The sequence below is a fragment of the Podarcis tiliguerta genome (assembly GCF_965153285.1).
Source record: "Podarcis tiliguerta genome assembly, chromosome: 14".
Classification (NCBI taxonomy): Eukaryota; Metazoa; Chordata; class Lepidosauria; order Squamata; family Lacertidae; genus Podarcis; species Podarcis tiliguerta.
The window spans coordinates 7,690,839-7,707,518 of record NC_139547.1 but is presented as its reverse complement, the minus strand read 5'-3'; the positions used below and the strand labels follow the sequence as shown (position 1 = coordinate 7,707,518).

General features: G+C 38.7%; 1 protein-coding gene across 16 annotated transcripts in view; it reads right to left on the bottom strand.

Annotated features, from left to right (window-relative positions):
• The window catches only part of NEO1 (neogenin 1), a 102,496-nt gene that overhangs the window by 57,956 nt on the left and 27,860 nt on the right, over nucleotides 1–16,680 (bottom strand). For all 16 annotated transcript variants that reach the window (XM_083412965.1, XM_083412957.1, XM_083412956.1 and 13 more), the window contains exons 2-4: nucleotides 6,263–6,580; nucleotides 809–1,084; nucleotides 110–263 (exon numbers count right to left, since the gene is read on the bottom strand). In XM_083412965.1, the coding sequence (XP_083269091.1) occupies nucleotides 110–263; nucleotides 809–1,084; nucleotides 6,263–6,580 (748 nt within the window). The remainder of the gene's footprint in view (nucleotides 1–109; nucleotides 264–808; nucleotides 1,085–6,262; nucleotides 6,581–16,680) is intronic.

Sequence of the window (16,680 nt, the reverse complement as noted above, 5' to 3'; positions counted from 1 at the left end):
AATAATCAGCTTCCTCCATCAATAAAACATGGCAGAGAGTAGGGGTTTTTAGGATGGGAAGAGGTAGCAGAGAGGTAAGAGCTGATGTAACACCAGAACAGCTACCCACCTTTCTGTAACAAGCTCTTCTTCATTTCTTGTCCATCTGATAACAGGAATGGGAATGCCTGTAGCAACACATGGCAAAACGGCATTCTGCCCAGTAATTTTGGTAAGTGAAGAAGGCTGCCTCAGGAACACCTGATTTGAGGCAACTTCAGATTCTGTAAATATTGAGATAAGAAAGTCCAAGGTTATTATAGTAAAAATAAATGTAATGTGATATTAACAAAACACAGTAATTATGGATGCAATGCTCTAGTCCAGGCTGTTCCAGACTTGCTTCTTCATACATACTGATCATTACAACTAAAGCTTTGCCAAGAAATAACCAAGGCAATTTCTGTTAGAAACTTTTCTCAGAAAATGGCCACCACCAGTAAATAACTATACTAGACAAAAATATTTGACATAGGCATAAATATTGATCTCTGCATACTTTGCTCTCTTGACGATGTCGGCAAAAGTCTCTTGAAAAAAGTTCATTACAAGAAAATTATGTTACTATTCAAGAGTCCTTTTTAAAGAAAACCAGCCTTTTTAAAGTAAGCTTTTATAAGTACAACTCCCAGGGATCTACAGAATACATTGAGATGGCTAACTTTAAATGACAAAGAGCAACTTGACAGAACCTATCTGCCAGCAATTAAATAATCTTACTAGTGAGTTGCAATCTAGGAAAGAGAAATCTGAGCACATATGGCTTTACCTGGAAGAACTTTAATCTCTGCTTCATCACTGTATTTGGGAGAACCACCAATTTCAATAATACAACAGTATGTTCCGCCATCTTCATCGGTAGCATTACTAATAATTAAAGCTCCACTTGGCAATTTGAATACGCGGTCATCCAGAAAGAGTGGCTCATGATCTAGCTCCCACCTTACAAAGGGTGCTAGATCAGCATTTACTTCACAATTAAGAACTATGCTGTTTCCTCTATAGACTGATGCTGACTCCGGTTGACTGATGAATCTTGGAAGTCCTAAAAAGAAAAGAAAAAAAACACATGTAAGGTTGTGCATCTGTACTTTTCCTTATTTTTTTCTTTCTTGCAGTCATATGTTTGCTTACAATGCAGCAGAATGTCAACTATACTTCCATTATGAAAAATAGGTTGACTCATTAGCCTACTGTCCAGGATTGTTCATAAGCATATCCTATTGTGAAGCATAGGTTTGTCCACAAGCTCAGCTATCAAGCCCCCTTTGATTACATTACTCCAGAATGAAATAATGGATACTTAGCTCATGTACTTGCTCTAAGTTACATATTTAACTAAATAATAATATCATTTAAGTTCTGCACTGACTGTATTGAGCAGAACAAAATTTAAAAACTGGTAGAAGAGCTGTAAAGTTCCTGATTTCAGATGGAAAATATTGCCATACTAAAATATGAAAACATATCCCTTCTCCCCTTTCAACAATTAAGATGAAATATATATAAATCCATTTAGACGGCTTTTAACTATGTGCTACTTCCATGTTTCCAATTTATGCAACGGAGACATATATAGCATCTCTGCCAGTGAATCACAGTCTTAGGGAATGAGGCAGTCTGTGGGATCTGCACAGATGACATCCCTTAATGCAGAGGTGGGGAACTTCATGGCCAAGGGCAAAATGCAGCCCTCCAGGTCTCTGTTTCGGGGCTCTCTATAGGCCATACCTCCTCCCCAGGTCACATCCCACAATAACCTTTGCACCCACCTCAGGTGCTTTTGCCTGTCTGTAATGTCTCCTTGAATTGATATACAGTGGTACCTTGGTTTACAACCATAATCCATTCTGGAGCTCCGTTTGTAAACCAAAACAGGTTGTAAGCCAAGGCATGCTTTCGCCAATGGGGCCTCCAAAAATTTTTGTTCATAATCCAAAAAAAATGGGTTGTAATCCAAAAAAAGGTTGCAAACCGGTACACACACTTCCGGGTTTAACATGTTTGTAATCCAAAACATATGCAAACCAAGACATATGCAAACCAAGGTACCACTGTAATGCCTTTTGCTTATCTGAATGGAGCGATGGGATGGGGTATAGAAACCACTCTGTTTTTTGTACGGTTGGAAAGTAGCCTACTGTACAAAAGTAAGTGTCACATCTAGGGCTGGGCAATGTTGGGTTTTCAACATCGCAGTGTATCGCCAGCCAAACAATGCAGAAAAAAGTTGCATTGGCTCCAGCCGGCAATGTGCCCGGTGAAACTGCCACAGCTCTCATCATGGGAGCTGAGGCGCTTTTACCTCCACACCTCATGGGCTGCTGTAGCCAATACAACTGGCCCCAGCCCACTGCTCACCTCGGGGGCAGAAAGGCTCCTGCCCTCAGCTGAGAGAGCCCGAGTCCGCTGCCACTCACACACAACCAGCAGGGGACTCAGGCTCCTTGGCCAGGCTCCACTGGGGGTGGGAGAGCTCCTGCCCCCAGTGGAGCCAGCCCCGGTGTTCCTGCCACTCACGCTCGAGCAGCAAGGACCTTAGGGCTCCTTGGCCAGGCTGCCTTCACTGGTGTGGGGGGCAGGCAAGCTACCTTGCCCACTTGCCCCTCACTCCCCGAAGACCGACCAGGCAACAGTAGCCAAGTGCAAGCAGGAGTGGAGTCGGGGCTCACTCAGCTGCGAAGGGTAGGCTTCACACTTCCCAGTCCCAATCCCACTCCTACCCACATGCAAGCAAGAGCAGAGGCGGGGCTCTCTCAACTGGGGCGGAGGAGCACTTTAAGGGAGCAAAAATTGACCATGGTATCATCCTGGACCCACTCAGTGGGATGGATATCAGAGGCATTGTGTTATGGTAGTTCTGTTTGTAGCTTAAGGGGTGGGTTCGGAGAGTAGCACTGGGTGGGTGTTCTTTGGCCCTCTGGTACTTGTGCAATGGGGTTTCCACAGAGTACTATCCTATTCCCGGTGCTCTTTAACATCTAGATGAAGCAGTTGGGAGTGGTTATTGGAGTTATGGAGCAAGGTGTCACCAGTATACTGATGACACACAGGTTTACTTCATCATAAGATATTATTATTATTATTATTATTATTATTATTATTATTATTACTACTACTACTACTACTACTACTACTACTACTATATTTGTATACCACCCTATATCCATAGATCTCAGGGAGGTTCATGGAAAGACTAAGGTTCCTTGGGTGGGTGGTTCCCATGTCTAGGATATAGGCAAGTTACCTGTTCTGTTTACTGTATGATTTTTGAAACTGATTTTTCATGAATAGTACATAAATATTTTAATAGTAAATAAATAAATCAACTGTAAAAGTATTTGACCTTAAAAGAAAAGGGAAGTGGACAATGAATTTAATTTTTTTATTTATAAAAATTATCCCACCCTTCCTTTCAAAGGAGCCCAGAGAGGCATTAACTTTTATAATTTAATTAAAGATTCCAAAGTTCTAAAATTTAGTTTCCTATATTATAAAACTGTTTCAGTTATTCCATGTTTTGGGTGAGGTGAGGAAACAAGGTCATATTTTAGAGTAGGGCTATTGTCTCAGCCAAACATTTCCTGGACCCAAATTCCCATTAAAAAGTCAACATGGTATGATTATGGAAAAACAAAAATGAAATGAGCATGTGTTTATAAAAAATGGAGAAAAAAGAAAAACATCTGAAACACCAGGTTTATGGCTTTTTAGCTCCTATCTGAAGTGTTAGCCATTGTTTTTATCATTTATTCTTAAATACATATAAGTACAGTGTTTTGCTTTACTGCTGACAATAGTTATTGCACACGTCCATTTTAAAGTAACATTTTCTTCATATACGTCCCATATTAGAATAAGGTGCTTCGTGACAGTTGTTGAGCTTTTTTTGCCAAAGTTGTTTGTTTGTTTGTTTTGCGAGGGCAAAGTTATTGAATTTTGTTTGGCCGACTGCAGTATTCCATATATGTCCAGGAAATTTGTATGGCAACCCTAAATATACAGTCCATGAATTATAACCACTACATACTCTGTGAAAGTGAACAGTCAAAGTTTCCACTAACTGATGTATACAAGTGATTAGTTAGTACTCCACAAAAGACTATCACTATGACATTTTATGACCCTAATTCAACAGAAATGAGAACTGACATAGTCTACACAGCTCAGTTGCAAATCATGAAACCCCTATTAAATTTTTCCCTCTACCATGTACAAAATCTGACAAGCCACTTTCTCTCAGCATTAGCCTCCACTTGCATCTATTCATCCTACAAGGTTATATGGATACAAGGCATTTATATGATTATGTAAATTGTTACATAAATTCCAAATTTTCCAGTGGCAGCATCCTGACTGTATAATTCACTCCCAAAGAATGAGAAACCAGCCCCATTCTTGATAGCAGTGAAAATATTCCATGTGGTCTTAATAGTTTTTAATGCAGGACTAAAAGTCTGAATTCTCCTCCTCTTGATTTTACAATTTTAGCTTTAAATTTTGTTACCTTTGCGTAATCCAACTATTTTACTTGGCAAGCCTTTCGCCAATTGCTGCTCATCTCAGAAAAAGCACAAGAAAAAGTAGATCTTTTTCAGCCTTGTCCCTCCTACTCCGCAATAGAAGCTATTTTATAATAGCTGGTCACAAAATATAGCAAATTACACAGAGGTAATGCTTTACACTAGGCTCCTTTGGACAAAGGTGTTGGGTAAAAATCTAACTAATAATAATAATAATAATACTCTGCAACTAGGGTTCTTGTAAGTAACATATCGCTGTAGATTCATCTCATTAGATGAGATAAATATTGTCATCCACCAACCATTTTCTCTATAGAACTTAAGCAATAACTAAAATTTTCTGTTCACTGTGATCCAGGAAATATTTTAAGAATTAGTCTATAACACAAGCAATTAAACTCAGTAAAGGCCACAAGCTTTCTGTATCACAGGGAGTGATAGGAACCAAATATTCTGATGGGCACATGCGTAGCACCCTCCATCTCTTCTTCATCTTTGCAAAGTCAATTTGAAAGACTGAAACTGCTTCACAGAATGAAGCTCCAAGCAGCAGGAACCTACTGCCAGTTTTGAAGCTTTGTTAAAGCTCCACAAGTATTGCACTTTTCCTCCTCACAGTAATAATCATGATGGCAGGGAAGATAAAAACCATGACATGACATGATTGTATGATGGTGTTGTGTTCTATGGGCAGCGAGACAATGCTACAGGGGCAATACTACAATCTGTATAAGGAGAATGCACTAGTCTCTTTTTACCATTTGTTAATTTACAAATGTTCAAGATGGATGTGGGTGGAGGGGAGGAATTCTTGAAGCATACAGTATTAACTAATAAGCCTGAATCAGATTACCATACAGCAGCAGCAACACCTCCCCTGCTATCCAGCTTATCCTTTCCCCAAACTCTCAAGGGTGTAAAATTCCCAAGGCTAGCAGAGATTCCAAGTCATTAAGGACCATTAAAGTCCTTACATCCCCAATCGACCATCAAGTTTGTCAGGCAAAAGCCCAGGACAGACCCGTTTATGCTAATTGGGCCATCAAACTCATTATACTGGAGATAAAAATCAAGCACTTGTGCCTTGTGTTCTTCCTTTTGTCACAATTTAATACACGCAATGTTTGAATTTTAAAAAGCAGCAAATATTGCTGGGTTGTGGAAGGAATTCATTACCCAAAGCTTTTTATTAAGCAAAGAAAACAACCCTGAGAGGAGCTTATAGTTCATTAGGGAAATGAAAGAAAAAGCTACATTAGTCAAGTTTTTCCAATCTAAAACTACTATAAGGTTCTTTTCCCTTTGTTTCTCCATTCTCTGTGACAAAATAAAATTCTGAGGTGTAGCATGCAATAGTCTGCATAATGCCACATCATTTATGAAATATAACAGATAAGTAAAGTAGAGACCTACAAAAACACATGTGGAGAAACAAAGAACAACAGTCCTTTGGCCCTTCACTATCATTTATGCAGAGCAACTGACTTCTGGACCTTGTTGTGTGGATAGTGTGATAGGGAATTGCCTGTGCAGCAGCACACCAAATACACTGCAATAGTAAGGTAGGGGGACCTCTCAGGTAGAAAGTCTTAAAAAATCCCTTCACATACAGTGCAGCAGGATGTTGTCTGTGGAACTGAGAGGCCAACATTTGTGAGATGGGATAAGCACACGAAAGGAAACAACTTTAAAATACTCACCAGCTACTGTGAGCTTAGCTGTTCTGCTTACAATGGTTCCAAGGCTTTCCACAGTTGCAACACACTGATAATGGCCTTCATCAGGCTTATTGTGCTTAGAATGCACTACACTGTTGATTAATAAAGATCCATCTGGTAGCAACTGGCGTCGGTCATCTGACACCAAGTTTAAGAAAGTCCCATCCTTTTTCCATTCGATTTTTGGAGATGACTCACAATAAGCTGAACAATTCAGTATAACAGATGAAGCTCTAACTGACAGAGTGTCCACTGGCTCCACAGTAAAATAAAATGGAGTAAAAGTCCTCACTGTGGGTCCTGCAAAACACAAGAGAAATGAAGATTTTTTAAATGCTTCTCAGATATCCTAAATATTTATTTTACAACAATTGAATATTGTTCCTTACTATTTACTTTTGGTAGTAAATATTTGAAATAAATATATGCTTTGATATCCTGTGTAACGGAACCAATATATATCATCATCATCAAAAATATTTACATTTTCCATCTCATGAAGAAACTACCATAGGTTCTAGAAAGGACTATGAACTTGGTGGTTAAATAGGCAATCATGCTTAGCATGCATATGTTTACAGAGATGTATATATTTCACAAATCACACACACACACACACACACACACACGTAAATGGAAGTTACTTAGAAGTATAAACCATGAGGCATATGGCTTGTAAGTCCAAAGTTCGGCTTAAGCCGCTTGATAATATAAAACATCCTTCTGCAATCTGCTGCTCTCCAGACTACCTGAGCCAACATGGTCAATGGTGAAGGACAATGGGAGTTGTTAGCCAAAACATCTGGAAGGCACAAAGTTGAAGAAGGCCAGTATAAGGGTCCTGTTGAGTTGCAAACCATAAATATTACCCGTCTTGTCCAAAGAGAAGAAAGATTATAAAATAAGGTTACCAGATTTCCTCTTTTCCCGTGGACAGACCCCAGATTTACAAATCAGTCCCCTGACAAATTCCATCTATTTAGTAGGAAGTTCAAAAGTGTCCCCGGATTCATTGAAAAAAATCTGGTAACCTTATTATAAAAGGGTAACAACAAGCTGGAAATGGCATAGAGACTGGAGAATATACTCTACAGACAGAGTGAACCTACATGTTATGGTATAACAGGACTGTTGTCAAAATAACTTACTCATGTTCTGTTTTTATCCTCACCACCAATGTGTAGTACTGATTTAACTTATGCCATTTCATCACAACATTCTGCATTTCCCTGCCTCTAGTTCAAAATTTATCTACTATGGTCCAAAAATTCACAACATTAGGATTCCATAACATGGCAAAGAGTAAATGATACTTAATGTTACAGAGAGGGGAAATAAGAACCTGACAATTTTCAGAAATAACCCTATGTCTTTCAAAATATGCAAACCAGAACTAATAGGTCATCCAATGAAACTGATCAGCACTAGGTTCAGGAAAGACTACTCACTGACTGACATAAGGAAATCACTACCACAAAATATGTTGGATGCTAGCTAGCTATTGCTATTGTTCTCGTTCTCTCCCTCTCCCTCTCCCTCATTTTTTAAAGCTAAGTCTACCAATACCTGTTTGCCAAGACAAATTAATTCAACTCCACATGCTGGGGGCAAACAGGGGATTGCTATCATGACCTGCATATAAACTCCTGAAGCCCCAGAGCCACCTGGCTGTTATTTCTTGGCATTGGAACACTGGAACAGATGGCCCTTGGCCTAATCTAGCAAAACAATTTTTATAGTCTTATGAAGTTTTGCATGTTATCTCTCACACTGAAAATTTAAAGTGAAGCCACATCCTCCCCATAATAATTTAACATACAATATATTCTGTTTTTTCTAGAAAAGCTTTATCCCACATTGTGTAACCAGGGTCTGTCATACAAGAAATTAAATTGTTTTGTAAATATACTTTACATTAAATGAGAATATTAATGTTTTTTCGTGAAGCTTTCCCCAAGCTGCCGTAGCCTTCACATAGTTTAATCAAAGGTAACTTGCCTTTAATTGCAACAGAGCCTTAACGTTCAAGACTAACAGTATCTTTGCTAAGAAATTTGTTCTCTGCTGAACGAGGGCTAACTAAATAACCTGACTGGAATAACATGGTGAATACACATTTTAAGTTAATCATATTCTCAGTATACAGTTCCTTAATGTATACTGCCTTCCAACAGAAGGGAGGGCAAATATGTTAAGTAGTTTTAATCATGTGATTAGAACAGTGGGTCCCACCCAACCTTACTGGTATGGCAACCCACAAGTCAAAGTAAGTATGGTGCCACTGATTTATTGGCACAAGAAGGTCGGACCTTAGAACTTCTGGAAGTGTCAGTATGCATACTTTGAAAATTGCCTCTCCCACACACCCAACTTCCTGTGTCCCTCACACTTTTCTACTGAATTTGTGGTGAACTTTTAATTAAAAAGTTAATAAAGATAAAAAATACATAATATAAATCGAAGTGCTTAACATTTTATAGATACACCAAGGGGAGCATATCAGTGGGTAGACATAGTGGACATAGCCCAAGTAAGTGTGTCCAACCTGTACTCACTCTCATGTGTGCATTCCCATATACATTGGAACCTTGGTTCTCGAACGGCTTAGTTGACGAACAAATCAGCTCCTGAACACCGAAAACCCAGAAGTGTGTGTTCCGGTTTTCGATTTTTTTCAGAAGTCGAACATCTGACCTGGCTTCCACTTGAGTACAGGAAGCTCCTGTAGCCAATCAGAAGCTGCACCTTGGTTTTCGAAGAGTTTTGGGAATCGAATGGACTTCCGGAACGGATTAAGTTTGAGAACCAAGGTTCCACTGTAGTTGATACAGCTGAGCAGCAGCAAAGAGAGGGCTGATCTTTTGGGAACTGCCACTTCAAGATGCTCCAGGTTCTTTGAGGCAACAACTCCAACATTGCTGACTTCCACCGATGAGAAAGGTAAGACAAGACATTAAGAAGTTTCCTCTATCTTAGCTAAGCAAAGGGGAAATATTGGAGCATTCCTTCCCATTTCTTGCTCAACAAGGCTCAAACCTAAAGTATAGTGTTGATCTCCAAAAACTGAGGTAGGGACCTGAGATTTTGAAATGTTGTGCAGTCAATTTCAGCAATGTTCCTTACACTGAATGAATTATTCAACAATTCAGTCATTCATTCATTTAAAAAAAACCTACCCATATCTCATTGTTAAACAGCTAAAGCAAAGCTGGGGGGATAAACAATGGGTGTCACTAGTATAATTTTAATTATTTTTCGTTCAGCAAACTCCATGATAAGAATTTCAAGTTCTTACTCCATGAAACTGAACAAATTTAAAATTTAAAACATTTGAACACAAACTTTTTTTTTTTTTTTTTTTGCAAAGTTGTAATAGACTTTCATAAAGTAAACAAGTGCTGAACACTATTTAGGACATCTTCTTCATTCCTGATTCTCTTAAAAACTGGAAGGGGGACAGCACTCAGGTTTGAAAATTAATTCCTGAATTTTCCTTCCAACATTTGTTTTGATATTTCCAAGCATATACATATTTAGCATTTATCACTTCCTCTTTGAACAGAAGTGAAGGGATCAAAACAAATACTTATGTTCTGAAAGTACATGCCACATTTTACTGAACATGAACAGAAGACATGTACTGCTTGCTGCAAAGGCAGGGCAGACTGAGGTATTCTGGGAGCTCCATCTCTTTCCTGTCTTTGCTGCTGGTGGGTCCTAAAGCCCAACCTGACAGTCTCACTCCCACAACAGGAGATTATAGAAACATGTCCTGTTTTCTATGTTTGTTTTTTCTCCCACCACAGTCTTCCACACACATAAATATATTACTACTACTACTTATATTTATTAAAATAAGCCTGGGAAAAGAGAAACATGTTTGCCTGGAACAGTGCTGGATTTATGTATAAGCTAAACAAGCTGTAGCTTAGGGTCCCACCCTCTTGGGGGCCCAAAAAAAATTAAAGGAAAAAACCTGGATGTACATTTTCAAAATATAAGATTAAAAACAAAACAAAAAAAACCCTACATATAGCAACAGTGTTTTGTGTTGTGTAGGCTCCTATTTGTTATGTGCAAATGGCTTTAGATACCTATTAGGTCCATAAATTATTCAACACAAAAACCAACGACAATTCGTTGTTGACAAAGGACAGCTGGACTTATAAAGGGCCCCATTACCTATAGTAGCTTAGGGCCTCATCAAACCTAAATGCGGCTCTGGCCTGGAACCTAAAAATATGTAACAAAGGCACAAGGGAAGCCTCTCTGGACAGAGCATTCCACAAGTGTGTAGCCACTGCAAAATAGGCCTGTTCTCATGTTGCCACCCTCCAGACCTTTCATGGAGGAGGCACACCAAGAAGGGCATCAGATGATGATCGCAGGGTCCAGGTCAATTCATATGTGGAGAGACAGTCCTTAAAGTATTGTGGTTCTGAGCCATTCATTTATGACATTAGGCCAATGCCTATAATCCTATGTAAACCCCCATGCCCCATGAGTCATTCATGAACAGGTCAATACTCTAGGTGCCACTAGTGCCATCTGTGGGAGGATTGATTGGTATCATAAAAGGGGCATTTTCTGTGCTGGTTGTGTCAGTTCTTTATCTTGTTAATTGTTTTATTACAGTTTCAGTGTGGATTTTTAATGCTTAATGTTGCTAATATTTGTAAGAACCGCTTGGAGGGCTTCATGGGCAAAAAAAGAAAGCTAACATCTAAACTAATATTGTGTTTCTTCTGGCAGCTCTATAAACAAAATATTTTCTAGAATGATATTGTTTTCAGAAACAAAGCAAACATTTGCTTTTACACTTTTAGCATATCAAATTCAAAATGTACCATTAATTTTCACAGGTTGTATTTACATCTAGATCACAGGAATTTGATAAAATCCCACTAATGAAGAATAATCACACAAAACAGGCTAATCCTCCTGGAAAGAAACAAAGCTTGTATCAGCTGAGTGGCCTGAGAAAGGAAGTATTGGTGCGTTTCCATCTGGCTATAGATTGAAAAACAGAAGCATGTTGATTTGTAAAGGAAAGCTCTTTTGACAACTGGAGCACTTGAAAAAAATGCTACTTGTTTTTAAATAACTGTCTGTGGGTAGATGCCCCTTTATAATACGGATGAAGCAGATGACATTGATTGAGTACTAATTGCCTAGGATACCAGGATAAACGTGCAACCTCTCCCCTTCTCCCTTAACAAGAGAAATTATGGTTTTCAATAGAGTACTCTGCCTGGGTGGCTGGGAAGCACGTTCTTTAATTAATGCCAAGAAACCTAAATACAGGTTGTCAATTTTTAGACAAGACAGATTTAGCTCTTAGTTATAAGGAACAGTAGCCTCGATTTGACCTGCTATGCTATATGAAATGAAAAAATCATTAGAGAAAGAATTCTGTATTCAAAGAGTAAATTAGAAGCTATTTACAACTAAGTTTTTCTTTGAGAGACTGACTATACATACTCATTCTTACTGCATTTTGGCACTGCTTGATACTGTTGTATTGGGGGGGTGGACTTTTTCATTTACCCCTAAAGTAAATGCAATAAGAACAAAACTAAAAGGGGGGAGGGGGCTTGGTGGGAGATGGAGGAAGTAAGGGGGGAACAGACTCAGGCAAAGTCCACTGGGCATGTATTTAATACAAAAAATTCCAAGTACGGGTATTGACATGGTTGATATTTTACTAGCAAATAACTGTTTAAGGCCAAATTTTTAGATTCTCCTTTAGAAATAATGGGCCTTGTCTTGGCTCCAACTTTGCTTTCCAAATTACTATTCACTATTAGACAGAAGTAATGAATAGTTAGATTGCCTCTCAGACAAGCACTTTTGCTAGATGTTTTTCCCATCAAGAGACTTTGTAAATACAGTTGGACCTCTGGTTATGTACTTAATTCGTTCCAGAGGTCTGTTCTTAACCTGAAACTGTTCTTAACCTGAAGCACCACTTTAGCTAATGAGGCCTCCTGCTGCTCCCACGCTGCCGCTGCACAATTTCTGTTCTCATCCTGAAGCAAAGTTCTTAACCCGAGGTACTATTTCTGGGTTAGCGGAGTCTGTAACCTGAAGCGTATGTAACCTGAGGTACCACTGTATACATTGGTAATTCTGGTTCAAACAAAAAGGCCTGGATGCATGGAGAAATTGTTAACACAATATTAAAATTACAGAAGAGTTTAGTGGCTCACTGGAAGAAAGCCTCTTTTTAAAACCACTTAACTCATGTTTCTGATTTAAAAAGTGGAACAAAGAATAAAATAATACCATTGGGAGCAGATATCAAATTGCTGGCTAACCTGTGATGTTTAATGTATTTTTCCCCCTTTTGGTTTTAAAGTACCTATGTGAGATTTTTTTTGTCTGTTTATTTGTAAGTTGCTTTCGGTTGCCCAGGCCAAGATAAAGTGACTAAAAAATTTCAACAAATACCGTATTTACTCGAGTCTAATGCATCATCAAACCTAATGCGCACCTCAATCTTCAAAACCTTGAAATCCAAAAAGTATTTGCTAGCAAATGTAAATGCACCATTGAATATAATGCACACCCTAATTTTCGCAACATAATTTGGCAAAAAAAAGTGCATATTAGATTCAAGCAAATACAGTAAACAAACTATGTGCTGAATGCTCCTGGACTACAACTCCCATCATCCACTGCAAATGGTCATGCTAGCTAGAGTTGATGTGAGTTGTCCAGCAATATATTGGAGAGCCACAAATTAGCCACCCTTGTCCTACACTATAAAAAGTACAATTAACTGGAATGGTACTACAGGACCTCATAATTAGCATGCAAAGTCTGTGACATTTCAGTCTTAATGATTAAAAGCAAGCCACAGACAGCCTCTCAAGAAGCATTCAGTCCTTCGTCTACATTCCTTATGAGCATGTAGTTAGTGCAAACTGCAGTACTGTTTTCCCACAGATACAACTTGTAGTAATTGAGTGCCTTAAAGGCAGTTGTTTCAAGTTGCAAGGAGTGGGGAAACTTGAAAACTCTGGAAATCATACAAGCCTCCATGTTCAAGAGCAGAGAAAAAATACCAAAGTAAATCAAGGAGAAACAAAATTAAGATTTTTAATCTAAAACCAGTCATAACAGCAAAAATGGAATCTGCAAGATTTCATTTCAATATACTACACAAGTAGCATTAAACAAGTCAGAAACAATTCAAATTCATTAGAAACAAAAAGTGTGGGAAGTAGGACAAAGACATGATTCATAAAAATTTCTATCTTTGTTCTCTCTCTGTTAAAATGCAACATCGCAGCCACTAGATGGCACCAAACACAGTTATTTATATATGCAATGGATCTCAAAGGAAAAATGATCTTGCACTACTACAAGACTGTTCCTTCATTAGCAGCCTGTCAAACTCCTAGATGCCATTCCTTAATATAGAAACTTCAGTTACTGAAGCCCACTATAATTTTTGTATTCTTCCTCCTTCTCTTAAAGTCTAACAATGAGTAATAATATAAGAATATCTCCGGAATTTAGAAGCTGTTTACTAAAATGGGAAAATGAAAACACCCAACACACAAACCCCCCCTCAAAATATATTGAACCAACCCCGGTAAAATGGTATATATATTTTATTAACATGTGAATATGCTTTATACTGAGTAAGCCAAGCCTTGGTTCACTAAACCCAATACTGACTTGTTTAAAGGTACAAGCTCTGAGTGCCAACTGGAGTTTTCCAACTACGACTACCATAGAATATTTTATTAGAGATACTTTACATGCAGAAATCCCAGTATGTGATCTACCACTAAAATATGGCCCCTCCACAGCTGTGGAAATAACATCTTCATTGGACAGAGAATTGTGTGTGTACAAATAGGTACAGCGGTCATGATTGGCCAGCCTGATACAGAAGCCACCAGAACTGCATGCACATGGCCCTGTGATATAAGTCACAATATCGCAATCAGCTATTTTGGAGAGGAACAGAATTCACACCCTTGCAGTAATCAACAGCAGTTCCTTTTTGGCCTGCTAGCTCTCCCTTTAAATATTTACCACAGTCCAATGGCTTGAAAGGTGTGTTTCAGCATACATCTTTCTAAGGAGTGGAGTATTCAGTTTGCAGCTGGAGACAGAAGTCTAAAACCAAATGCCAAAATTCGAGATAATGCCCTAGCAGCCAAATCTTAAGGCTTAGTAAGTGGGAGAAGCAGATTTTTTTTTAAAAAAAAACAATCTCTACCTTCCATGGGTAGATGAGCAGGGTGGGAGCAAGGATTTCTGCACATAGTTACCACCCTTCCCCAATAAGGAAGAAGTGGTGGAGTGCTCCATGTGTGAAGTGGCTGGTATACAGCCTGCTATTCTTAATCTGCTGATTCTAGGAGTATATCCCAGTTCATGCTCTGAAACTTGTTTCTATGCATTATGGCCCCTCACTGGATCATGATTCCTAGCCTGTTGGAGGTTGGGCAGAGGAGGAACTGAGAATTCCGCCCTCTAGCAGCACCCCAGTAAAGTATTCGAAATTTGCCAGGTGCATTTTGCACCTAGCTATCGGCCATTTGTGACCAAGAGAAGATTCTCAGGAGGGCACCTGACGTCTCCACCATCTGGAGGTGCATACCTGGGGATCCTTGGATCTAAACTGTTTTCACACACTGGCAAAACATCCTGTAGAATTCTATCCATTATATTTTAGCTGTACAATCAGAATGAATTTCAGGAACCAAAAAGTCATACCCAAAAATATGACTTTCAAGCTCTCTGGCCCTAAAATGGTAACTAGGCGTTCCATTTTGGTGACCATAAAAGGCAAAAGATTTATACAATCTGAAGAGAAAGCAGAGTATGGTGACTGTAATCCTGGTTTAAGGAGCCATTTGACGCCTAGCTTATATATCTGAATTTCTAAAACTGATCATGACTCAGGTATCATGAACTATTAGTGTTGTGGTTTGAAAACCTGGGATACTAACTAAAAGCTCTGTATCTGCCATATCCATGCTTCACTTTTTGTAAATGCTATGAAAGATAGACATGTTTCTATGCATATGCATTCATTATGTTGTTACAAGTGGCAGAATATTTCCACTAACGCAAGAAGAACACAATACTGTATAACACCCAAAATGTTATGTCCTGCTAAGAGGGATGTATAGCAGTGTCAAGTCTAGGACTGCTGCCCAGAATGCCAGTCTTTCATGCCATACAGCAGGAAACTAGTTGAGAGTTTTTCCGATGCGACTTGCCTCCCTTTCATTGAGGTCAGAACAATTCTGTATGACAACTTACTTCAAAGTATCATTCAATTCATGTTGAATCTCATTTGGGCTGCATAGTGCTGCTGCTGCTGCTAGGAAAGGACACATCAGTCTCTATCTCAGGTATTCACTGAGATAATGGTGGGGGGGGGTTGCAATGAGCCAACAAGGGGAAACAAAGCACATCAGCTGCAACAAATAACAGAATCCTGGCTTCTAGGGCAAACAATGAAAAAGTGTAGCATTGCATTCTGTGCTGATAAAGTTATTCTGTTAACTTAGCAAGCTACTGAATATTCCTTATTTCAGAATACTGTATATCCCTCTGTTAACTTTAACACACCATGAACTGAAGTTCTAAAAAAGTAACAGTGTTATGTGTAAAGAAATAAGATCTTGTGTGAAATCACAATTTCAAGGGCATCCTTTGTTACACAGAATTAAACAACTTACAAGCACTTCACACAAAATACAATGTCATAATGCATGCATTAGAATTGATACCAATGCTTCATACAATGTGTAGTAACATAAGCTTAGAGAGAGGATTGCAAATAAACATCACAAATGCTCAGTGATCCTAAACAAAGTGATTTTGTGAGACTAACCACTGAAAGTACAAATTGTGTAAGTGAAGAACTACTAAATCCTTAGACAAAGAACAGTGCAATTTTGTGTGCAGGTTTTCAATAAAATCATGTTAGAAAACTTTAAATACGACCAAATCCTACCTAAAACTATATGTAAATATTGTTCATAGAGCCGTAGAGTTGAAAGGGACACAAGGGTCATCTAGTCCAACCCCCTGCGATGCAGAAATTTTTGCCAACATAGGGCTTGAACCCATAACCCTGAGATTAAGAGTTTCCTGCACTACCAAATGAGTCATCTCAGCTAAGAACCACAGTTTTCTATTAATATGAAGGAATAATATGATCCAGAATTACTGGCTCCCAGAAAGAAGACTAGGATTTGCTCTCGTTTGGGTCAGTGCATGCCTCAAGCCATGTATTTTAAGGGTGTATTCTTTTTACCCTTCTAAGAGCCATAATTCTATACTACGTACCTGTGATACAACCTTCCCTAGCAAATAAAATATAATATTAAAATGAGAGGTGGTAGAATTTAAGTCTGCTAAGATGC